Source organism: Zosterops lateralis (assembly GCF_965231275.1).
Source record: "Zosterops lateralis genome assembly, chromosome: 1".
NCBI lineage: Eukaryota > Metazoa > Chordata > Aves > Passeriformes > Zosteropidae > Zosterops > Zosterops lateralis.
Window position 1 is genome coordinate 134,336,615 of NC_139762.1, and position 26,388 is coordinate 134,363,002.

Below are 26,388 nucleotides of genomic sequence, written 5' to 3' on the forward strand. Positions count from 1 at the left end.
ATGCTTCTAGCCTGTCCAGCTCTCCTAGGTGGCAAGCCTGTCCCTAGGTGTATCAACTGGTCTCCCCTAATTTGGGTCCATCTGCAAACTGGATGGTTGTGCATTCCATTGCCTGCTCCAGGTCTTTGATAAAGATATTATTGTGCAATTCTGTATGAACATCCTTTGCCATGTTTTTTGCTATAATACAATTGTTTCTTAACTGAAAATATTTTTATTCTTGATCCTTGTGCTCAGATTTGCATGGCTTTAAGCAGTCAATATGAATCTGTAAATTATGTTGAAATATATCTGGTGCCAATGAAAAGGTTCACTGAGATTTTGTGCCAGTTTTAGTGGCCTCTTTAAGACATTCTTGAAATCAGTATTGCTGTTAAGAAGGTTCTCATTTTGAAAGTTAGCTTTCAGAATTTATCACCAAATAGATAAATGGTATTTTGCATCTGCTTCCATGCAAAAATGACTCTTCACAAGAGAGTGAGGGTGGTTTTCCAAGGCTGTTATGCCACTTTGCCCTCAGAAAGGTACCTTCCACCAGAGAGGGAGTAGGTTCACCTGAAAGGCAGCAGTTGACACACAGTTACCCTCAATAAGGCAGTGAAATGTTATGGGAAACATTTCTGTGCAAAATTATACATTTGGTTACTCTATCAGTCTGGTGGTTTTTTTTTTTTTTTTTTTTTTTTTTTTTTTTTTTTTTTTTTTTTTTTTTTTTTCCCAAAAAGGTTATAGTTGTGCCTGGACAAAAAAGAAGTTGATGAGGCCAGCAAAGTTTCTGCTGAGATAGGTAGCAGTGCTGGGTTAATGGTTGAACTTGATCTTAAAGGTTTTTTCCAACTCAAACAATTCAGTGATTCTGTAACCAACACCTTCCTCTTCCTTCTTTTGTATCAGTCACCTTCAGGGGAAGGTGACTGCTTCAGCTACTCATCAGTTTTATACCTGTTGGTTTCCCTCAGATAGCTGTTTCCTGAGACTTTCAGTGCCTTTTGTCAATCCCTAATGTTTTTATTTATATTCAAAAAGAGACTGAAAGCATCAGAGCCCTCCAGTTAAAGTTGTTGCAAACATAAAGACAGTCCTACCTACTAATATAAGATGCTTATGAATGATGTTCTTTAGTTGAAATGGAAAAGACCATCAAATGATTGAATAAATTTGGCTTAAAATTTTCAGTGTCGAAGTTCCACTGATGCTCACAGGATCATAAGTGACTGTGCCATGTTTAAATATGGAAGCTGGACTTGTAGGTCACAACTTAAATACTTCTGAAAATTGAATTCTGGAGTTTGAATCTTGTTATTTCTAGGTGAAAAAGAATGCTTGACTCAGATCTTTTAGCACATTTACACATTTAGGCTCCACATTGTATTATCAGCTGTGTGAATGGCTTGGGACACCTAGTATGTGCACTGGTGCAGAGGCTGAGTTGCAATCCCTGATCTCATCCATGTTTCATCTCTGAGCTGCATACCTGACAGTGTAGGCATAGCTTCTGGTTAGCCTAACAATCACCAGCAGGGAACTGGAGTGTGACTTTTCAGAACATGCAGGGAATGTGTATGCCCCACATCCATTGATTTTCAATTGGAGTGGACACTTGGCCTACTTAAAGCCTTTAGAAATTCCCAATCAAGACAACTAACTGGAAGCAGGCATTTGTTATGCTCACAGTGTAGAGGGACTGGTGTTGATAAGTGGCAGGGAGAATAATTGCATGGGAAGGAAAATGTACTTCAGGCTGATGATACTTGTGCTTCTTGCCCAGCTGCAAGGCTGTGATTCTGGAACAAGAGGGCATGGAAAGGAAGGGGGAGGTTCCCTTCAACTCACTGCAGCTGTACAAATTAAGGAGACACACTGAAAAAAAAAACCAACAAAAAACCAAAAAAAACCACAAAAAACCTCTACACAAACCAAAAAAGAAAATGCTTTAAGAGCAGCTGGTAAATTGAGACAAAAATGTCATTGCCCCAGCCCATAATGAAATATTGTGTTGTGAAAATGCTGCTTCCTCATCTGGAAGTAACAAGACATTTCACCTGGTGTCATTTTATCTGATCTGACATGGAGACGTGATGTCCCCCAGAGCATCTTACAAATTTAGAAGGGAGTTTGTAGACAAAAATTCTCCTGTCAGTCAAGATCATGTAATCACAGCTTCTTCCTGATGGATAAAATGTTTGCATTTAGGTATCACATTTACATTAAACAAATCAACTAAACTAGGATAGAACGTCTGAATTTGTAAGCTATTTTGGCTTTAAACTGAACATTTGAGGAAAGGGCAGAAAGGTTTCATGAGCACCAATATTATGCACTGTGAGGGCAGTGGGTGTGTGCAATGGCAATCACAAGGGAAGTGAACCAGGGCTGGAGCTGCTGCATTCTCGTGGGAAGGACCTGGTGGCAGAAGCTTCAGGCTGGAAGGGCTGGCCCATTCCAGCACTTTCCAGGTGCTACTTAGCTCCTCCTTAGGCAATGATGGACCAGAGTGCTGTGAACAGGTGTTGCAAAAGCAGCTTGATTTGTGGAGCTGGGAGCATACAGGGCATCCAGAGCACTGCCTGGGCTTCTTGTCATGGTTTGTGCAGCATTTTGAGCCTCTGCTTTCAGTTCTGCTGGGAGCTGCTTCTAGGGTCTGCTGAGAATGGCTGAATACTCCTTTGGGAGGGTAAAGCTCCTGGGGAGCAGCAGTGTCAACCTTGCCACAGCTGTTAGCACAGTAGAGACATGCAGCATCTCTGCTCAAACTTGCCTGCAGAGTGGGGATGGTGTACAGGGGTGGTCTCAGCACCCACAGGGCATGTTCCCTGTCAAATGGTGCTAAAGCCCTTTGCATGTTGGGACCTTGACTTGGATGACACATAAAGGGAGGCTGCTGCTGGCCTGTGTGGGGCTGCAGAGCCCCAAGAGCCTCTCCTGGGAACCTGCACCTGAGTGAGGCACCGACTTGCCTGGGGAAGGAGCTGCTTGAGGGCAATGCTGCCATTGAGGGAGACCTGGGCAGGCTGAAGGAATGAGCTGACAGGAATCTTAGGAAGTTCAGCAAAAGCATGTGCAAAGTCCTGTCAATGGGGCGGAATAACCTTGTGTAAGATGATGGGCTGTGGATGCAGTGGAACAGAAGGGGATCTGAGGGGCCTGGTGAACCACAATTTGCATGAGAACCTTATAGCAAAGAAAGTCACCTATTTCCCTCAGCTGCATCAACAAAAGCTTAGCCAGCTACAGAAAAAGGATGTCAACTTATGGAGACTAAATGAGGTGGCTAAGGGAGTGAAGCAAATGGCATTCAACAGAAGACTGAGAGAACTGAATCAGCTCAGGATCAGAAGAGATGACAAGAGATCACCTTAGTACTGCCAACAAGTGCCTGAGTGAAGGGTGTAGAGGAGATGGAGCTAGATTTTTCTTGGAGGTATACAGATAAGATTAGAGGCAGTGGACACAGTGTATAATAAGGAAAAGTCTGATTAGATGTTAGGAAAATTTTTTTACCATGGTGGTGATGAGGTACAGGAACTAGTTTCCAAAAGAGGCTGTGGACATGTTCGAGACCCATGTAGACACCCCTCTGACCAACCTTACCTAATTTTACCAGCTTTGAGCTGACGGCTGAACTAGGCAGTTTCTCCTGACCTAATTATTCTATTATTCTGTAATCTCATATTTTTATGTAAAAGTTGGAATTTCTCTTAGTACTACTACTACTACTACTACTACTACTATTATTTCCTGAGGTCTGTATGAAGTAGACCCACACCAAGGAATTTCTTTTTTATAATAATGCTTTATTTCTGGAAAAATTACTGATTTACTGAGATAGTCATTCAAGGAATTGAGCACCAAAATGCAGTTAAGATATAATTTTATATAGCTTTGTTCAGACTGGAAATTCAGGAAGACCTCTTTAGCTGCTTTAAAGCACATACATTTTAGTTGGGCACATGAATTTCACTGTAAGAGACAAGAACCTTTAGATGTTGCACTATCATATAGTATTATGCCTAACTCTTGTTGAGTAACTGCTCTAATAATGTCAGGTTAAAGCCCTACTAGTAGGATTTAGTCTTAGGTTTTTTTTAACTTTTATCTTGCGTTTGTTGGCCTTTGCACACGTTTGCTAACCTTTTTTATTTCTGTAAAATTGCCAGGCATTCTCTGTAGTTTCACTGGAAGAGGTTTACTAACATCCTTTTTGTTCAGGATATTAAAATCAAGGTCCTGAGTTTCTTGATTTAAAAATATCTCTTTTTTTTTTTTTCCTCATCCAGGTCAATATAAGCAGCCTGTGCAGAGCACTGCGTTCATAAATGTGAAACAAGCCCGCACCATCATGTTTGGCACTAAGAGGTCAGTTTCCACCATTTTTATTGTGCTTTTCATCTCAAAAACCCAAAATAGTATGGCTGTTGTGACTAATCCGAAATTTTTATATTTTCTAAAAATATTGTTCTACAAAACACATCAGCTAGATAGGTTACTTTTTCTATTACATTGATAAGGTTTTCTTTACTGTAAAGCTCTAGTCCACTTTGTCAGGTATGTGGCATGCAGGGCAGGTAGGCTAAATGGCAAATAGCATCCCCAAGGCAAGAATGCCAAATAAAACACTGTACTAGTGCTGGAGGAAATCCCTCCTGCTTTCTAGTATGGAAAATAACACCAGGACAACAAAGCACAAGTGTTAAGATAGGTTCTTTTCTGTCATTTTAGGGAGTATGTACTGATATAAGGTAACATCTATCTCTTACTCTCTGTGATTAAATGTTGTATCCCAAAAGTCTTTGAGTCCATTGTATCTACTTTGATAAGTATAGAGTAATCTGTGTCTGTTGGCAGACAGTGTGTCCTTGCTTCCCCCACAGCTCCTGCAGCCACATGAGGCACCCTGTCAGGCTATCAGCTACTGCACGTGTGGGTCTTCTGCAGGGGAGTGTGATTTCTCTGCATAACAAAGATACTATGGACCATTCCCCTCATTGTGAGCTCCCTGATTTTTGTGCTTGTTGGCAGGCTTTTAGGTTTTTAGTAGAAGTTAGTCAAAGACTTGTGCCCCAGTTGCATGGCAGCCTAGTGAAATGTTTGCCCTGTGCAGTGGCAAAGCACCTTTAATCTGGTACCTGCAGAAATACCTCACTCTTCTGAATTGTTGTGAAAAGGGGAGGCTGCCTTGCCCTCAAGAGGCACAAATGACACAGGAACTTGCATGTCTGCAGGAGTCAGAGGTGGCAAATAGCAAAAGAAATCATCTTGGTTTTCTGAAGCTCCTGCTTGTGTTGCACGAGGCTTCAGTGTGAGCTGCAGCCTTGTTGTAGTCCGGGTGCTACCAGGGGATGCCTGTTCTCCTGCTCACATGGCCAAGAATTCAGCAGGGGATTTGTGTCTGGGTGAAGTGGGACTGGCAGCCCACTCCATATTGTTACCTTGTATTCAAAGATGCTCATGCAATATATTTTTAGGGTATCTTTCTAATAAAAGGAAACTTTGTATTTTTAGATAAGGACAGAATCTGTCAGTGTGATGAGTTTGAGATAACTGCTGAAGAGGATATAGTAACCATTACAAACTTCCCAATTGAGGATTTCTGCTTTTAATTAGCTGTCTCTGCAGAATATTAACACTCAAGTAAATCAAAGACATTCTACTAAGGGAAATATTTTATTATATTACATTATATTTAGATGGGTTAGTTATTTTTGTTATGTGTAGTTTAACTCCTTATGAACTCTCTATGGCCTGATCTAAACAATTTTCCCCTCATAGGATCAACTCTTTATCTTTTCTTAGTGTTATAAAGCAATGGTAAAATTAAGAATTGTGTTTGATTGGTAGGCTTGAAATGTCATTTTTAATCTTTTTCCTCACAATTTTAATCTTGATTACTATGCAAATGAAAATTCCTCATCAAGAATAATACAGACAATGTGAAATTCTCTTCCATATCTGCAAACAAGGTTTTATGGAAAAAAAAAGTGCATTTGGGGAAGAGAAGCTCTTTGTTTCTCTGCTGAACTGTGTTGTGCTAGGTGTCACTTTATGGAGACTGTTCTGAAACACTTGCAATAAATAAAGGACATTTTGCTTTCTGGAGAGAAAGAATCACAGTGGACCTCCATAATAGTAGCCTTCTATGTGTAGACTGGGACATTGCATCAAGTATTCTTGAGTTTGGTACCATGTTTTAGCTAGGCAGTGTTAAATTGAATTAAATTAAATTAAATTGAATTGAATTTTCAAAGAGAACTATTTATTGTGACTAAGAAAATTTTGAGGTTTTATTGATTGTTTTTAAAAGATTGTTTTTAAATAAACTCCTATAAATAAATTGTCTCTGCTGAGAGACTTTGAAATCTTGGTTTGATAAATTAGTTATTTTCCTAAAAAGAAATACTGTATTAATTTGGAAATATAATGAAGAAAACATGTATTTTTCTGGAGGAAAGGGTGACTTAGGGTTTATTTTCTTGAAAAAAAAAGTGGTTTTAATTAATTCTAATAATACATTACTAATTATAATCTCCATGAAACTTTTCATGAAATTGCATAACTTTGACTCAAAAATGGACTTATCTCCTGTCAACAGACCTTTGGAAGTTATCAGGTGTATATAGTACCTCAACTGCTTTTTCATTGATAACTTTCTCCTAATTTTGCATATAAAATTAATTTTATAGTGCATAATCCCTGTTGGATGGGCTGATAAAAGTGACTCTCCAACCACAACAGCTTTGACAAACTTTGTATGTGAGGCCAATATTTCTCAGCTGCTTTATAACAGACTGTGTTGTTAATGTGAACTGACATGGCTAACAAAGAGGTGAATTCCTCTTAATTTCAGTTTATTTGAGAGTCCATCCCATGATTTTAAATACTGAACTGTTGGCTTTCTCTGTGTTGTTCTTGTATTCTGCTCTCATCTGTTTCTCTATCATGCTAATTTTTCCCCAATTAATTTAATCTACAATAAACACCAGCACTGAAATAGCAGAGATCAGTACATATACCAATGAGTTCCTGTGTTTTATTATTCATGTTGTGTACTTATTTCCATCTTTCAAGAGCAATTGCTGATACCATTCTCCTCATGTGGAAGGGAAAAGTATTTAAATAACTTTAGGGAAGGGATTTTTACTTTGTGGGAACCAACTTTATGTGTGGAAGATGCTCTGCAAAGATAGACCCAAAATCAGTGCATCCCCAGGATCTGCAACGTTGGTCTGACTGTCTAGTTACCACTGTTATTATGATGTTCAGGGATATTCTTACCTGCAGTTATGTTCTACAGTTTGAAAACCTTGTGTTGTTTAGCTCATTTAAAGTGTGTCCATGCAACAGGAGGTATTTCTCCTGTGTGAAATGCTCAGTTTTCTTTTCCTCCTCTAGCCTAGATTGGAGTGCTTCAAAAGACAGCCTAAGTGACAAATTCAGCCCTCAGAGCCAAGCCATTTGGTCCTTAAATGAATAGCAGACTGAAGGAAGCAATTGTGAGAAGCAGGATGTGAGGAGTAAAAGGGCATTTGCTTAAGTGTGTGTGTGATATTGCTCTGTTCCTGGAGCTGCATCCATTTGTCCCTTTGCTGAAGAGCCTTGCACATGTTGGAGTTGATCTTGCAGAGAATACCACATTGGTCCTGTGAAGTCTACTAGTCCTGAAGATCCACTAGTACTTCTGGATAATTAGAAATTAGTTGCCACATCCAACTCTGTTTCCTGCAATAAATATGGTGCCTCCTTCTCCTCTTTGGTTTGAACCTCAGGAAGGTCCACAGAGCAGAGAGTGACTCTTGTGTGATCTGCTGCTGGCACTTAGGCTGTTGAGGGCTAGCGTTACCAAGTTTAACTCAAACTATTTTGGAGAAAGAAAGAAAGAAAAAGAAAAAAGAATAGGGAAGGACTCTGATTTCTAGGGACCCTGATTGCCCTGATACAAATTCAGCCTTTATCTTACTGTGCTCTTCTTTGTGGAGAGCATTTTATTTATAGGGTGTGATTCCAGCCTGAGGCACTGTGGCCAGTGCAGCTGGTAGCTTATGCTGGGTGCTGATGGCTGGTTTGGTGTTTCATCATGGTTGGCCAGGCCAGTCTTGATCCAAGAGTTTCATAACACAGCAGTTGTTTCTGGAGCCAAATAGTTTTCTTTCCAAATCATACTCCAATCAGCCATCCTGGAAAGCTGTAGTTAATTTTCTTAGGCCAGGTCTGTCAGCAGCAACTTGAGTCCTGTGATAAATAGAAAACAAACCTTTCTTCCAGTGTCTAATCATATTGCTATGTTTATAAACTTAGATAATAGTTAAGCTGGACAAATAGTATGATTGGTGTAGGAGGATGATGAGATTTGGAACAACACGTCAGCTTTTTAGTCACTGACAATTACTGACTTCTTCATATCTGCTTTTGATTAGAAAGTTAAGGAAATAATGTTTATTTATAAATTCCTTATAAGAACAGACTGTAGTGTTTTCAAGATCATTTTCAAGATAATATAAGCCTGCTTTCTTATTTTCTTATAATTGCAGGGAGACTATGTTTACACAGGGTTTCTAAATGTCGTGTTTTTAATTGCATTAGTCCTGGACTATTGCTTTGTTTGTTCTGATACCCCTGCCAGGTTCTAAAGCATGACCAGTGGATGCCCACAAAGCTCTGTCCATTACTGAACACTAGAAGCATATGCCAAAGCTTTTTCTTTGGGATTTGTAAGTGTAGAAAAATAATTATCTGGCTTGACCCAAATTCACATGGTGTTCACCATCCCCTTTCTTTTGCTTTTTAATTAGAAGTGACACTCCTTGAATGAAGCTGTAACATACTTTCTGTCTTCTTCTCTGTTACAGAATTAACTTTTTTATTGCTGAACTTTGTTTTGGCAGTGAACTGCAAGATAATATCTATTGACACGGACTCTTTAAATTAACTACTGACTCCAAAATAAGAACTTTTAATTTCTTGCACTGTTTCATTGCTTAGGGATCTGGAGGCTGACTAATGTAAAATGATAAGGCAGCTGTGAGACTTGGATTTTATTCAACCAGAACAGACATAGTTTAAAATACAGATGTACATGGACAGCACAGTTTGTAACAGACACAGACAGGGCTACAGAGTGGGCAACAGAGAAGAACTTTGACACTGTGTAAGCAGTAGCCAAAACACTGATGTGTTACCAACATTTTTTTAATCACAAGTTCTAAACACACCACCATACAGTGTGCTGTGAAGAAAATTAACTGCATCCCAATCCAACCCAGTACAATGTAAAAAGCCCAATAAGGGTTCATAGGCTGAGGCTTAAGCTCCAATAGAATGGTTGTATAGATAACAAAAGATGGAAAATACATACTTTTAGTTTAACAATCCATCCAATGAAAATTTGGCTTCCTAAACATACAAATAAAGTCACAAAATTTTTACACAATGGTGAACAGCTTTTAAAAATTTGCTTTAAGCAACTGCATTCCTAATTAGATAATGTGAATTAATACCTGAATATATTGTATTTAAGAAATATATTGTATGTAAGAAATGAAAATATAAAAGAAATTTAAGTCTGTTTAAATTTTTCTAAACTGTTAATATGTTCTCAATTTTATTTTTACAGAATTCTATTTTACAATAAGGCTCTACTCTGCCTCATGTCAAGCCTTTTAAAGGCATTTACATGACCTAACCAGCTAACTTGGCATGAATATTTTGTTAGATAAAGTCATCTCTATTTCCACACCAACTCCATGCTGTAGATCTAATACTCAGAAGTATTTAATTATCCTAATGTGTTTATTTGGTGTATCTTGGAGTTTCTGTTGGAGTCTCTGATTATTGCCTTCAGATTATTTAATTATAAGATAACACACTTCAGCTATAACCTTTAATACCACAAGTTCCTTCTTCTAAAGGAAGAAACTTTCAAAGGCTGGTACTTGAAAATACAAAAAAGACCCTTACATTTTAGTAGCAGGATTTTTGTTTGTTTGTTTGTTTTCTTTGAAGTGGAATGAAAAGTGCACAGAATTTCTGAATAAGACCTTAAGATAAACTGTGTGTGTGGCTTGGCTTTTTACTCTACAGGGATGTGTTTCCTGTTACACTTTGTTCAAGCTCCTGCTGAAGGGCAAATTGCTGCATTTCCATGATCAGTGGAATTCTTTTGCTTCTATTCTAGAAGTCAAGATTTCACATGAATTTTTTAATAATGCTCTTTAGCAAGAGTATGCAGGATGAGGAAAATGTTTTGTTTTTCTTTTTAAAAAGTGCATTTGGAAAAAAAATTGCCAAGGTATAAACTGAAGGTCAGTCTTTCTGAATGATGAAATCAGTTGAAGGTACTCATGCTCCAATTCAGTCATTTCTTTAGGCACAGGAAAGCATGAAGAAATTTCCCAGGCAAGGGTGAACTTTCCCTCATGCTCAGATTTCATGCTGAGCTTGGGCCTCAGTGCCCTGCAGATATCTCCTGTTAGTGGTATATATCTAGTCTTTGCAGAGCTGCTCCTGCTAGATTCTGGCTGTAAAAATAGCTTGGCAATATTTCTCTGATTTTTAGGAAATGAACTCTGCAGATTAGATAATTATTATTGCTGCTACATGTGAAACTTACTCTCAGTTTGAAACCACTCTTGTTTAATTCCAACTTCAATATGAAAAGTACACATGTGACAATCAGCACCTAACGGAGCTAAGTGGCATCATCCAACCTCTGCTGCATTTTCATATGGCAGAATAGTTACACTGGTGGTCAGAAATACATTTTCTGTCAGGGTTAGCTTGCCAGATACATCTCTGAAGCCTTCTGAAGCAGGACTGGCAGCTTATAATGAAAGCAGTTGCTGTGTCTTACAGACTTTTTTAGATGCTTCTGGCAATTACATGAATTCTCAGATGTCTCCATTTTTTTTTGGATGCTGTTTTAAATCCCTGCCCATAAGGACAACACTGTATCAGACCAAAAGGCTTTTTTCCCTGTTCTTTATTTCTTAAAAAAAATTCCCAATATCCTGATAAAAACCAAACCTCATTTCACAATGTGATATGTTTGCATTCTGCCTGTGTGTGTATAAAATCCTCAGGTTAAATTTTCAGCATGGTGAGTAATAGATATCTGCACAAGTCCCATGCTTTGTAAATGGGATTTGTTTATGCTGCTCCCTGACACCTTTTTAAACACTCATACTGGTGATGTATTTTATTGTGGTGTTACAGAAGACACTTTGGTAAAGTGTGTTCTGATTCTGTATTCAGCAACATGAATCAGTCCCGGGGAATGGGACCAACTCCCCGTCTGTGTCTGAGCTGTATTGCTGCAGAGAGTGGTCATGGGCTGTTGGCTCCATATTTATGTGGCCATAAATTGCCTGTTTTGCTGACACTTTTAAAGTAAATGAAGGAAAGCATCAGCCCTGCTGACTTTCTGGCAGGAAGCCTAAGAGCAACTTGGTATGCCTTGTGTGTCTAAGTAATGCCACTTCAATGGAAAGTTTTAATTAAGTGCATGTCTGTGTGTGCAGAGGAGAAATCAAAGGCATTTGGGAAAAAGAAAGTGTATCTGCTCCAGAGTGATTGAGGAGTAATTTGGGAGCAGTCAATGACTCTCAATTAATTGGGAAATGTTTTCTTAAATATTATCAGAAAGGACAAAAAATTAGTTTGAAGGGAAGACTATAACATTATTCTGTAAATCTAACCCATTTTCCCCATACTTGTAGTACGATGTCATGGTAGGACAAGTTAGAGAAGTAGAGGTTGTAAACCTAGTCTGATATGCTGGATTTCATTAAGCTCCCTAATTGTAATTATTAGAACACTGGAAACTGGTTTGTCTACACAGTATTTTTGATTTGTCCTTTCTGTAGCAGTTTCTAAGCTTGCAAACTTCCAAAATTTTTTATAGCAAATATTTTATAACTAGGTAGCTGTATTAAAATTCTAGCTGTTGAAATTTAACTTATCACATGGGAATTGCACCTCTATTTCCTCTTTCTCACAGTTGGAGCAAAAAAAGTGGACTCAGTTATCTTCAAACTGTCTAGAGGGATTGCTCTTTATGAAAAAGAGAAGTTCTGAGGACTAGGGATCATTCATTTACCACTAGATATGGTCCATGATTTATTTTGGATAATGTTTGGTATATAATTTATTGTACTATCTGCATTACAGCAAGGCTCAAAGTGGATAACTCTTTTTTTTTTTTTTTTTTTTTTTTTTTTTTTTTTTTTTTTTTTGTACAGGGCACATTATGTCATATTGTATTTCCCTTAATCCCTATAATCTTTTTAAGGCCTTAATACAGAGTGCTTTCCACCCTTTTATCCATCTTTCAACCAAGGTAGAAACCTGCTTTATTTTTCACTGAATGTTTTTCCAGAAGAAATGAAGTTTTCTCAACACCCAGTCCAAAACTCTGCAACAAACTCTGTGAGAAGTTAGACACAGTCTTAGCTTTTGTCCCTGTTTGAACTTCCATCTGTAATGTAACTATTCTTTACATTAAACAACCAGTGAAAGAAAACCACTTAAACCTTGTCATGGTGAACTCTTTTGTTCCTCTGTATGCCATCTTAGTTTAAATGCATGCTCTTCTGTGAACTGTACTGTCAGATAGAAGCTTCTCCCTTTCCCAAAGCCTCATTTGCTTTGTTTTTTTTCTTGACATAGACAAGTTTTTTTCTGAACACAGAATTCTATGCCTAATTTCCCAGTATCACAGACATGTGACAGGATGACTCCTGTGACTGGGGTGTTGGAATGGAAGGATTCATGGTCTGTAGGTAGGACAGGAAAGGAAGATGAAGAAGGACATCCATCCCCTTTTATGTCAATAACCAGCTGTACATGGAGCTCTGAGCTCTGGGATGGATGAAGAGTTGACCAATGGCTTATGTTTTAGGACTAAAGGGAGGGCAGGGACAGGTGACATTATAGGGTCTGCTACAGGCTACCCCATCAGAAAAACTGAGTAGATGAGGCCCTCTGTAGATAGATAGGAGCAGCCTCATACTCTTACAAGCCCTGGCTCTCATGGGGGGCCTCAACCACCCTGATATCTGTTGGAGGGACACCTTAGCAGGGCATAAACAACTTAGGGGGTTCCTGGAAAGAATTGATGGTAACTTCCTTCTCCAAGGGATAGAGGAGCCAGCAAGGAGAGGTGCTATGCTTGTTCTCACCCCACAAGAGAGGCTGGTGGGGAATGTGGAGCTCAGGGGCAGCCTTGTCTCCAGTGACCATGAAGTGGTGGAGTTCAATACCCTTTAGGGCAGTGGGGAGAGTGCACAGCTATGTCACTGCCCTGGACTTCAGGAAAGCAGATTTTGTCCTTCTTGAAGTACTCCTTTTGGTAGACGTGTAGGGCAGAGGAAATAAAACTGGTTGATATTCAAAGATCACCTTCAAACTCAGAAGAGATGCATCCCAACAAATAGGAAATCAGGCAAAAATGTTTGGAGGCCTCTGTGGATAAACAAGAAGCTTCTGGGTAAACTCAAACTCAGAAAAGAGTGTGGAAGCAAGGACAGGTAGCTTGAGAGGAATACAGAGAAATTGTCTGAGCAATCAGGGGTCAAGTGTGGAAAACTAAAACCCTGGTAGAATCAAATCTAGTCAGGAACATCAAGGGCAACAAGAAAACTTTCTATAGGAACATCAGTAATAAAAGATAGACTAGGGAAATTGTGGGCCCTTTCCAGAAGTAAATGGGCGACCTTGTTACCTGGGCTATGGAGAAGGTTGAGGTATCCAATACCTCTTTTGCCTCAGTCTTCACCAAAAAGTGCTCCAGCCACATTGCCCGAGTCACAGAAAGCAAAGGCAGGAACCAGGAGAATGAAGAACCACACACTGGAGGAAAAAGATCAGGTTCAAGACCATGTAAGGAACATGAAGGTGCACAAGTCCATGGGACCTGAGGGAGTTGTCAGAGGAGTTTCTAAGCCACAATCCATAATACGAGAGAAGTCATGGCAGTCTGGTGAAGTTCCCACTGACTAGAAAGGGGGAAACATAACCCCTAGTTTTAAAAAGAAAAAAAAAAAAGAGACCTGAGGAACTGCAGGCCAGTTGGTCTCACCTCTGCCTGTCAAGATCATGGAGCAGATTCTTCTAGAAACTGTGCTAAGGCACATGCAAAAAAAGGATGTGATTGGTGGCAGACAACACAGTTTCACTAAGAGCAAATCATGCCTGAATAATCTGGTGTCCTTCTATGACTTGGTTACAGTGTTGGTAGATAAGAGAAGAGCAACAGATGTCATCTACTTGTGATGTGCAAAGCATGTGACACTGTCCCACATGACATCCTTTGACTCTAACATGGAGAGACATGGATTTGATGGTTGCCTCACTTGGTGGATAAGGAACTGGCTGGTTGTTCAAGCTCAAAAAGTTGCTGTCAAGGGCTCGATATCCATGTGCAGAGCAGTGACAAGTGGCATTTTGCAGCAGTCAGTATTGGACCACTGCTATTTAACAGCTTTGTTGGTGACATGGGCAGGAGGATTGAAGGCATCCTTGGCAAGTTTGGCAATGACACCAAGCTGTGTGGTGTGGTTGACACACTGGAGGGAAGAGGTGCCATCCAGAGGAGCATGGACAGGTTTGAGAAGTGTGTCCATTCAAACCCCATGAAGTTCAACAAGGCCAAGTACAAGATCCTGAGGAAGCAGCCCTGAGAAAAGGACTTGAGTGTGTTGGTGGATACTGACAGTGTGGGCTTGCAGCCCAGAAAGCCAAATATGTCCTAGGCTGCATCAAAAGCAGCATGGGTAGGAGGGCTATGGAGGGGATTCTGGCCTTATCTCTGTTCTTGTGAGATCCCACTGGAATGTTGTGTCCAGTCCTGGAGTCCAAGCTCACAAAGGAATATGTACAAGAATATACACAACAGGGTTATACCCTTTGGAACAAGTCCAGAGAACAGAAGCAAAGATGGTCAGAGGGCTGAACACCCCTCATGTGAAGTCAGACTGAGAAACTGGGGGCTGTTCAGCCTGGGAAAGAGAAGGCTCTAGGGAGATCTCATGGCACCTTTCAGCAGCTAAAGAGGGGCTGTGGAAGAGCTGAAGAGGGGCTTTTTACAAGGACACATAATGGTAGAACAATGGGTAAGTAGTTAAACTGCCAGGGTGTAGGTTTAGATTAGATATTAGGAAGAAATTCTTTACTGTGAAAGTGTTGAAACCATGGACCAAGCTGTCCAGAGAAGTTGTGGGTGCCTGGAAGTGTTCAAGGCCAGGATGATTGGGACTGGTCTAGTGGGAAATGTCCCTGCCCATAGCAGGAGGTTTGGAACTAGATGACCCTTCCAACCCAAACTATTCTATAATTCTATTCCAGTATCTTTCTCTATTCCTGCTATTGTTATGAAAATGTAAGTCTGAAGACTGGAATAGGTAAAGCTTCCTTCTTAACTTCTATATTTCTTTCAAGTGTGCATAGTAGATGAGGAGTCTTCTGGCAAGGGGGGGAAATAAATGCAACAAGATGCACAGTAAGAGCAAACCAGCTATAAGAGTAGTTCCAAGAACTGAAGATGGCATTAAAAGGTTATGTACCTTTTGGAAAATCATTGCATTTTACTTGACTTTTATTACTGTGAGAAATATATTGGCATTTATTATGATAAACTAGTTGTAAACAGCATGATCTTTTTTCTCTGTGTATTATGGAGCAATGCTAGATGCCTCCACAGCTTATGACAAAGACAGGAATACTCATGAACAACATAAGGAAGGTCCAGAAACCAGAAAAAAATATGTATCTTAGAGTATTCCAATTAAAGTAATGAATGCTGTGGTCTTAAAACCCTTGCTTTGGTCTTAAAACCTTTATAAAACCATTGTTTCACATTAAGGTAGAGCAGTGGTCCTGTTCAGATTGTAGGAGGACATGAGGTATATTGCCCTTACCCATACCCTGGCTTGCACACAGTTCCTCAGGCAGTACACAGACAGGCTCTGGAATGTTTTACAGCAGCATGCAAATGCTAAAACTTTCAGAAAATGTCAAAAATCCATTTTTTTTTAATTGGAAGGTGGTTAAACAGTGAAAGAGTTTGTCACAAGATTGTATGGTCTCTGTCCTGGCAGACAATCAAAACTGGCTGTGGCCCTGAGCAATCTGCTGCAGCTGAGCTGGCTCTGATTGGGGAGGACCCCAAGAGGCACAACCAGCGACCCTCTTGCAGGCTATGAAACAAAAAAATACCTCTACAATAAGAAACCTCTGAACCCCAAATTTCTGGAAGCAATGAAGCTTTGTCCTAGTGTTTGTCCTGTGGATTACCACTGTCTGTATTGATTTCTGTCTCATGGCTGGTCTTGGCCACCATCTCAGAGGATGCTGAGCTGGGCTGACCATTGGTCTGGTCCAGCATGAGTGTTCTTGGATGTGTTAGAAGGATGTTGGGGTAGACTGCAGATAAGGAGTAAGTCTAACTTTGGAGGACAGATTATTTAGGAGAGGAGGTAATGCAGCTACACCTGTGATCCAGGCAGGGCAGCCCAGGGAAAGTCCTGACATTGAGATTTTGCCTGAAGTTTTGTTTTCTTATCAGTTCTATGATGTAAGGTTGGTGGGCCTCCACTTTGCAGAGACACTGAAGATCCAGGGTGCTTTGGTGAGGCATGCTGTGCTGTGCAGAAGTAATGGGGACCATCCAACTAATGCTGTCCTGGGGAGAGTGGGAGATGCCAGAGCCTAGCACTAGCATTGGAACTAGCACTGAAGGAACAGGAAAATAAGTTAATTCCAGTTAAACATGAGTGTGACATTACCACTCTGAGATAAGGGTTACTATTTCTAGCAGCAAACTAATGGTTTGGCTGACAGTAAAAAGACAGCATTACCTTTAAATGAGGAGTGTGGCTTTTGCATATGGAACAAGACTGGTTTAAGGACAGGCACACCTACCAAAAAATGCTGTTTTATCCAATAATTTTTATGAAGAGCACTAGCAGCAGAAAGAATAACAAGCTGACCCTTATTCTGACCATGTCTGTCTGTAGGAGATCCAGATGCAAGCATGGCTTGTGGCAGGTAGCTTTTTGCCTCTGCTGTCACAAGGGTCTCTATGCTATCAGAAACAGCTCTGCGTTACTTTCACTTTCCAGACAGCTGTGTTTCCTCATATCAAAGCTGCCCTTTGGGCCTGCCCCTCTGCAGTATGTGTTATGCCAGTAGAGATCCAGGATGCTTGTACTGAGAGATGAGCTGCTGCATTCATCAACTTTAATACAATGATTGACCTGCATTGTCTGAGTTGGTTCCAGTTCATAAAGCTGACATTTAATTAACATCAGAGTTAACTATCAATGTCCTTAACAGAGTTAGTCCAATTTTCATGTTTTAATAGCTGTGAACAGCATGGAACCCCAGGTAGATTCCTTTCAAGGTGGATTCATTAGGGCAAAAAAAAGATTATTAGCGGCTGGTAATGGATTGTTTCTGGTAAGATAAATGCAAATTCAGACATGCTTTGAACTGTCTGTATAGACTTTCTTCAATGACAAAGGGAGCAGGTGAGCTGTGGTTCCTAATTATTCTTTTTACTTTGGTTTTAAAAAAAACTTTGAAAGTCAAAGTGTTGGAAATATACTGTCCTATCCACTAATGAGCAGTAGAAGTAATGAGACATCTCAAAACTCCCTCAGTATCCACATACTTAGCATATACTTGTCTGAACTTAATCTAAATCTTTTCAAAGTGAAGTGTGGCTTTGGTGTCAGGAGAGAAATACTGGAAGTAGTTTCCATCTATTTCAGTCGTTCAGTGACTCATGCTGAGTGGCAAGATCAGATCAGATCTGGGTATCCATTATGCTTTGTGATGAGCCTATGAAAAAGTCTCTGCTGTGCTGTATTCTCCCCTAGTCCAGAGGCAACATTGATAAAACCAGGATGAAAAAAGTTTGCTGATAAGCATTTGTTTGCGAGAAAAATTTTTATCAGAAGGAATAAATTCTATATGGCAATATCCTCATGTGTAGGATGGTGCAGTAGTGGTAATGGTAGAGTCCCAGCTTGCCCATAAAATTATCTATTTCCCTGAAACCCCTTCAAGGGGATTTCACAGTGAATGTGGGGTCTGCCTCTATTCTTTCCCCTCCTGGTCAATAAGGGCTCTGCTCACATGTACAGCTTTGGCTGGAGCTGCAGGGAAATCCTTATTACTTATTAATTTAAAGGTTGTATTTAATAGAGGCTTCCTTAAAGCAGACTGGCCTTTGGTAAAAAACAACAGCTTTCGGTGGATTTTACCTCCTGTTTGCATTGGCACCCTGAAATACATTTGTTTGAAAAAGCGTATAGACCCTCAAAAAAAAAAAAAAAAAAAAAAAAAAAAAAAAAAAAAAAAAAAAAAAAAAAAAAGAGAGAGAAAGAGAAAGAAAAAAGAACAAGTTTGCCATTCTCTGCATCTTATTTACCAGAAGCTCTGCTTCATGCATCATGCCATAGAGAGAAAATAATTCTGAGCTCTTTGTTTTTCTGTGCTTCTCACCTTGTGACATTTTCTCACATGAAATATTCACAGCACATGCAAATGTTGAGTGTTTGGTCTCAGTCCTTGTGACTAACAATGGCTAAGATACATGCAGTTTCTATCTCAGAGAAAGCTGATCATGTGCTTCCTTTAATAATGAAAGTTTTTTAAGTCTGAAGATCTGAAGATCTTATCTACCTAATATGATTATTTTAGTTTTAAATTGACTACAGAGCTGAACATATTCATGTGAAGGGTTTCCTAGCCTCACTTAATAAAAGAGTGCAGACATCAGCATGCGATTATGAAATACCAAACATACATGCTGATAATCAAATTTCTTTTTAAGTGGTTGTTTTTCTCTCCCGCAAATACCTCTCTAGATTCTGCCTAGTCTTTCTTGTGAAAGTTTCTGAAAGCAAATTTATAGGAAGAGGCTTGTCTCCACAGAATTTGTTTATGTCAGTTCTGTCCATTTCTGTGTGTTTTGCCAATATTTGTAAAAGTGACTGTTATGTACATAACACTAATGAAGGGTTTATTATACAACAGATTATTTTGTTCTGTTCGGGCCTTTAATTCAGGAAAAATTATCTGCTTGAGAATAAGGAATTAACTTTATACAGAGATTTCTTAATGAAGTCCTATGTTCTCTGTTAACGGCCTGGTATTTAACCATCCCTCTCCATTCTTATAGTCTGTAATTATGGAAGAGCTTGCTTGGAAGAATATTATGTTTTATTTTGTGATCATATTGAAAATCCAAATTAAATCTTATCTGTATATATATAATTTACCCATTACAAACTAGTAGTTTGTAGTGCTAGTACAAAGAAGAGTTCTAGGCTGCAGTTTTTATCCTGTGGCTCTGTGCATCTGTAATATTGCTGCTGCTTCACAGAAGATTTGCATCATGGAATGAATCCTAGGACCACTGAAGTAACTTGTGAACTGCCACTGGCATTAGGCATTTTCTTATCCTGAATTGTGGCCAGAGCCCTGTGTAGTTCTCTCTCTCTCTCTGCCTCCCATGTAAACCTCTCAGTAGGAATCAAAGTAGGATGAGGAGGGGATTATAGAAAAAAGCTACAGTCCTGAATAGGTATTTGAATGCATAATCATTTAATGGTCTTCTCATCTGCAGTTTTCTAGGGTGCTTAAACCATCTCATACTCTAGGTGCACCTGTTCTGATTCAAATGATCTCAATATTCATATTATAATTGAAATGAAGCTAAAGAGGTTCAAGACCTCAAAATTACTGTTATCTTTTGACATATAATTATTTAATGGTGTATATGTATATCTATATATATATCTTCTCAGATATATTTTTTCAAACTTTAGGAAGAGTCTACACTCTTAGTTTATATCAAATTATTTTTAATAATATTGATTAGATGCATCTATAAGGTAGATAATATACTACTTTTGTAAATTGTGTGGATGGGACTTCATGTTGTTGATTTCAGGTTTTGTCCAAAATGGACCCCACAGGAAGACCATCCAGCTCTGTGTCCTGCAACTTCAGAGTTCAGGGTTACTGATTTAGGTGGCTGCCTATTGATCCTGTTGTGTTTGGCAGATCCAGACATGTAGGACTTTCTGTGTGTCCATAGCAGGCAAATGTGCAGCTTTCATAATTCCAATGCTAGTAGAATTGCTGTCAAGAATGTGGAACTAAACAATTCAACCTTTCAGGACATGAAAACATCTCTCTATACATTGACAGCCTTTAGTGCTGCTTGCCTGGTAAGAATGAATGGCTTAACATCACCCCATGGGTTAAGTCCTGGAGAAAAACAGATACATATCTTCTGTATACAAGGTGTGGTAGAGAAGTATTTTGTGCAGATAAGCACTCTACTCAAGGACTGTTTTAGTTGTATTTGCAGATGGAAGGAATTAGTTACCTTTGTCAGAGTTATGTTATTATCACATAATTAAAGCACTACCTCAGTTTGTTTCTTCCCCTGGAGTAATTCATTTGTTCACCTATTTTAGCTGCTCATTTTTAATGATGTAGTGTTATGTGTTTTCAGAGTCATTATTGTATGTCTGCTGAGTGTTTGTAGCGCTGGATATTTTACATTAACTAAAAATCCCAGTCTTCCACTTAATTTATGGGATGAATGTTCTTGTGACTGTTGATTGTGATCCTGCTTCTCAGAAATACTTTATGTTGTAGAATTTAACTTAATGTGTATTTAATGCTAAATATATAACATGAAAATTTAATTACTTCACTGATTCATATCTGCTTTTGAGAGGTTTTTAAATTTTAAAAAAATCAAGAACACAAAGCAATATCCAGAGTATTTTGGACAACAAGTAGAAGAAAAAAGCATCTAACATTGAGCTGGGAGCAGTAGTTTTAGAAAACATCTGGAGCCAAAATAACAACTCACCTCTGGCAAAAGAGGGAGAGAGGGAAGTTTTACCTTCTTTCTGTGCTCTTCTTTGCTCACTCCCCTTCTCCTGCCACTTAAGCAAGTGCCATAACTATGCAGATGATTGCCTGGCAGGTGGGTGCCACTCCCTAAAGCAGCAGAAGCCCAGTCGTGGGGCTGTAACATTTCTCAGTGCACAGGTGAGGTGCCTGGCCTGGCATCCAGTGTCAGAGCTGGAGCAGGGAAGGTGGAGGGCTGGTGCAGCCCTGGTGGTGGAGAGCAAGCAAAACCCTACCAGATTTTGGAGGTTGCACTATGAGCTGCTCCCTGCTTTGGGCTGAAACAATAGGATTTATCATTTTAATTTGAGACACCATTTTAAAATTTTAGAATAGAACAGAATAGAATAGAAAGTTCAGTTGACAGGAACCTGCAGTGATCATCAAATGCCTGACCAATTTAGGACTGATCAAATGTTAAAGCAAGTTTTTAAGTGGATTGTCCAAAAGCCTCTAAAGCAGTGACAGGGCTGGGGCATCGAGCACCTCACTGGGAAGCCTGTTCCAGTTTTTTATTGCCTTTTCAATAAAGAAACGCTTCCTAGTGTCTAGTCTGCACTTCTGACGCAGCTTTGAACCATTCCTGCACCTCCTGTCGGTGGATACCAGGACGATGAGAGCAGTGCCGCCCCTTTCCCTCCTCAGGAAGCTGTGGAGTGCGATAAAGTCTTCCCCCAGCCTCTTGTTTCCAAAGTAGACAAAAGCAAAATTCTCAGCCGCAAAACAGTACTGTCAGAAGTGGGATTCGAACCCACGCCTCCAGGGGAGACTGCGACCTGAACGCAGCGCCTTAGACCGCTCGGCCATCCTGACCCACGTAGAGAAAACTGTGGCGGCTCCGCCAGTGTCTATTTGTAGATATTTTTAGTGACGCAAAATTGGTTTTCCGCACACAGCGGGTGTTAAAAAAATATTCCAAATGAAACTGCATTTTGTGTTGACTCTCCGGTAACCATAATAACTGATGTTTATTTAGACATGCAGCTGTTGCATTCTCTGAGTGTTAGTGTGTTGAGAAAGAAGCAGGTACTTTTGCAAGTTGTGCTATGAAGAAGACATTTGAAGCTGTACAGAAATTAATAAAAATGTGGTATGCAGTATGTTTCACAAGGACATTGCTTAAGGCTGATTTGTTTCCTGTAAAGTCTATGAAAACGCCCCTGAGATATGTGTACAAGTTATTAATGGTAAGAGTTCTCTGATATTTGAAAGGAGACTGTGGCACTGAAACAAATTGTATGTCTCCTTGCTGAAGGTGTTTTTCAAAAAAAATTCATGTGCTTGAAAGCTGAATGTAGGAACCTCTAAATTTACAAAATTGGTCAGGATTCAGGAGTAAAAGTAAATATGAAAGGCAAGAGGTGTGCTTGTTTAGAAGCATCAGGTTAAAGTGCAGTGTCTCTGTTTGAGAGACACTTACTTGAGAAAAAACTTACTAGAGAAAAAACATAAACTTACTAGAGAAAAAGAAATTGAAATGGAACAACTAGAAACTGACTGTTAGAAATGGCAAATAAAATATTTTATTGTAATAAAAATATTAAATTTATATTAAATATTATTTTAATATTAATTAATTATTTTTCTAATAAATTATATAATATTTCCTTAAAAACTTAAGAAGCAATATTTTATAATGGCAAAAAGAGGCAACTGTCTCGACTAGATTGGCCAAAAAATGGTACTGGTTTTATTTGATACTGTTGCTTCTGTATGGAGAAAACAATTCTGGCTCCAGTTTGTCAGTGTCTTTCTCCCACTGGAGAGCCCAAAGTTCTGGGTCCAATACTTTGGTGCCATCTCATGGGTGCTGAGTTGAGGGAAATAATGACTTGTCTTGACCTACTGGCCATGTCCTTCCTTGGACACACACAAGAGTTGACTGAACAAGGCTCTCTCTCCTCCTGACTTCAGAGTCAGCCCTATCTTCAAAACTGACTTTGCTTTGACCAAGACTTTAGAGCAGGTAAGTGCTAAAGGTCCCCTCAAACCTAAACTTCTTTTGTGATTCTACAACTACGTGCCATAATTTTGAACAATTTTATGTAACAATGCTTGTGAATTGAGAGTATTAATGCTGTATCATGGATATGCTGTAATATGTCCAGAACCTTCCCACTTTTATCCTTTACTCATTCTAGGGCAATAAGCAGTCTTATCTGAAGCCTAGCAGAATGAAAAGACAAGCCTGTGTAACCAACATTCCTGTAATATTGGAAATGTTATGCTTCCTGTTATGTTGGGAGTCAGGAGTTATGCTGTTGCACATTTTAGCAGTCTTGGTTGACTTACTGGAAGATGCAATTTTCTCATATTTAGAATTAGTAATATATTTAAATTCTATAGAAACAAGGCCTTGGAAAGGTCACAAAATATGTTTATATGTGCTGAAATAAGAGACTTAGCCAATGTGGTGCTGTTTGTTTGATTGGGTGGTTGTTTTTTTCTAAACAATAGCTGGTGGGCTGAACAGAAATAGACTTTTTCCAGCTTTGGTATATAGCAAGATGGGCAGAGTCCAATAAGCAGAAATACAGATGGCAAAAGTTTGACCATCAAGGTCTACTCATAATGTAGTAACTCCAGAACGACCAGCAGTTGCAGTCTACACTCTTTCTGCTGTCAGCACAGGGCTGTCTGGGTCTTCCAGCAGCTCCAAAACCTTGTGTTCAAGACATATTGATGATGTAAAGCTGAATGAATGTGTCTTGAATTGCTGGGAAATTAACTAAATAGGTCTTAATTTAAATCAAGCCTAAGTCATAAAGCTAACATTACCCATTGGCTTCCAGATTGATAGATCACACAGGAAAGCATAACTAAGTGCACACCAAACATACTGTGACCTTGGTGAAGAATCTGCTCAAATCTACTTCTGGACAGTTCTCCCTTAACAGAGAGCATTTTTTGGCCCAGAACTTCATTAACTAGAGAGCTGATACTATGTACCATTAGCTCTGTTCCCTAAAAATCTGCGGATCTGCCTGACTTGCTGATCAAAACACAGTGGTATTTGGTATGCAGTTGCCATACTGACTGAATTGAGCTCTAGCAAGCGAACTGAAAATCTCAATAAAAATGTTGTATTTAAAAAGATGTATGTATTCCCCAAATGCTTTGGCACAGACTTACGTAGCTGCCTGTCCATCACACATCCAGACTCATCAGACTTTAGGCTGGAGGTTATTGTGTTGCAGGATGTTGATGGGCTCCAGCAGACGTGTTCCTATCCACTAAAAAAAGTTCCTGGGATGTAAAGTGCATTGGTATTACCCATTAAAAGAGTTTGCTCTGCTGGCTCCTGAGTACATGTTCTGATGATAGCAGGTGAAGAAGAAACTCTTTGGAAAAGGTGTAACTGTTGATAGTCACTCATATTTACTTTATGCTGGTGCCCACCCTAATCACTGATTTGCGCTGCTGTCATTGTACAGCAGCAGTTGGTGTATTTAAATGCTGGGTCCAGTATCACCATAACTGGAGGTAAAAGGCATTATGATATCTCTTGATATGAAAGGCCTCTCTCCCACCTTTGCTTATCCCTCCTGTTACTCGGCAGCTCTTCCTTGGATATTTTGGGTTTCTGTCCTGCTTTAAGTAAAGCTTCTCACAAAATGAGATCATCTTTTGTGCTCTTTCTTTGAATAGGAGAATTGCTTTCCTCCTTATGTTTCAGGTGTCTCCCTGGCTTCCTGAAAGAATTCAAAAAGAATTGCTGTATTCAGTGGGATGAATTCCTCTCCTTCCAAAGAGAAAATGGAGCATGTTATATGGGTGATAATGAGATTAAATGTCGTTAAATGGAGACTTGACTCAAAGAATGGTGCCTTTTCACTATTCTTATAACTTCACATTTTGCCCCTAGTTCTGCAAAAGCAGATGTGCTTGACGTTACAAGTATCTGTAATCCTGTTGTCTGGTCTTTTTTGGTTGCACGAAGAGAAATATAAAGAGATGCATAGACTCAAAATGCTGTCAAGAAGGTGGGAAGTTCTCTTCCTGCTCCCTGTAATCTTTAGGGACTAGAATCACTCATTTATATGAAAAATATATTTACATCAGTAGCAGAAAGAGATTATAGGCTGGAAATGAGACTTCTCTGCACCAGAACCATGTTGTCTCAGCTGCCACCTGTCTTCGCAGCAGAACTTCAAGTCATGTTGTCAAGTAGGAACAGTTATAGAGGCTTTTTCCTGGGCGTATTCTCTCTGTTCCAGTGGGAATTCGAGATCTGAGGGGCACAACTGAGAAAAAACTATAATCATCTTACTCTATTCAAAGTATGTTGAGAATCATGTTACTCAATTTAATGGGCCTTTCTTATTAGATAACTCATCCTCAAAACACCTTATAAGCAAGAATGCTCATAAACCTCCTTTGAATTAAGTACATTCCCCTAAATTCCCCAAATAATATCTTCCTTTTGAAGATATAAAGCAGATTAAATGTGTGGAACCATGTGGTGTTTATAGGAGATCAGGAATGCTAGAGAAGGCTGGCATAGCATGTCTGCACTGTCTGTCATAATAAAGAGAAGATGCCTCAGGAGCAGATGTTATCAGCAGGACCCAGAAGAGATACAGCATCAATGTGTGAGGCAGGGGAGACAGAATTCCTTCTATCCCCTTGATGTGGATGCTGAGTATCAGCTTCTCTTTCCTCACAAATCACTTTTCATCAGAAACAGGAGCACGAGCTGAAGAACTTATTGCTCTGTAATTGAGTTGGGATAATTTTTTTTCTGAATACTTTTAACTCCAAGTGAAATTGAGTTATTCAAAACAAAAAAATAGAACTGTCTCATCTCTGCTGACCACAAAAGTCATGGGTGTGGGCTTTTGTTCCTGCTTAAGGTAAGGTATTAAGAGCTGTGAGGGTAGTCAGTGGATTTCCTGTCTGTTTTCACTAGAACACATTGGGATGAAAAGCTGAGTTCAGTTCTGTTCCCAGCTGTCCTCTTTCTATCCAGTAACCATCAACTCCTATGGATGGAAGTAGATTTACATTTATGATTATCAGTACAGGGTATGGATGGGGGTTTGTATTTAACATGGCTGCAGTAAAAGGTAACTTGATAGCTGACACAGGGGCAGAACCTGACCTGAAAAATCCTAATTACTAATTGATGAGTAAGCATCTAACCTGGCTTTCAGCTTCCAGCTTAAGTATTCAGCAGTGAAAAATATCCATGTGCTTGTTAGGAAAAGTGAAAAAAGAAAAGAACCTATAAATCATTGGAGATGTGATAAGCATGGAAACTTACAGTGACAGGACAGCTATATTTTATTGTTAACAGGGACTATATTTTTATATAGCAAGTTCCTAAAATATTTGAAGCACAACTGCGCATTTATATTCTATTAAAGTTCTGTCCTTATTTATAAAGGCAATAGCAAAAAAAACTATTGAACTGGAAGGAGTCTTGACAATTATTTATGATAAATGAATCAGATGTTGTGTATC

At 39.3% G+C, this 26,388-nt stretch overlaps 1 protein-coding gene across 1 annotated transcript in view; it reads left to right on the forward strand.

Moving 5' to 3' along the window:
* OXR1 (oxidation resistance 1) overlaps positions 1-26,388 on the forward strand; it is a gene marked incomplete at its 5' end in the record, with an annotated part of 278,536 nt that overhangs the window by 35,992 nt on the left and 216,156 nt on the right. Inside the window, one exon of the mRNA XM_083874853.1 lies at positions 4,278-4,356. Within this exon, the coding sequence (XP_083730979.1) occupies positions 4,340-4,356 (17 nt within the window). The remainder of the gene's footprint in view (positions 1-4,277; positions 4,357-26,388) is intronic.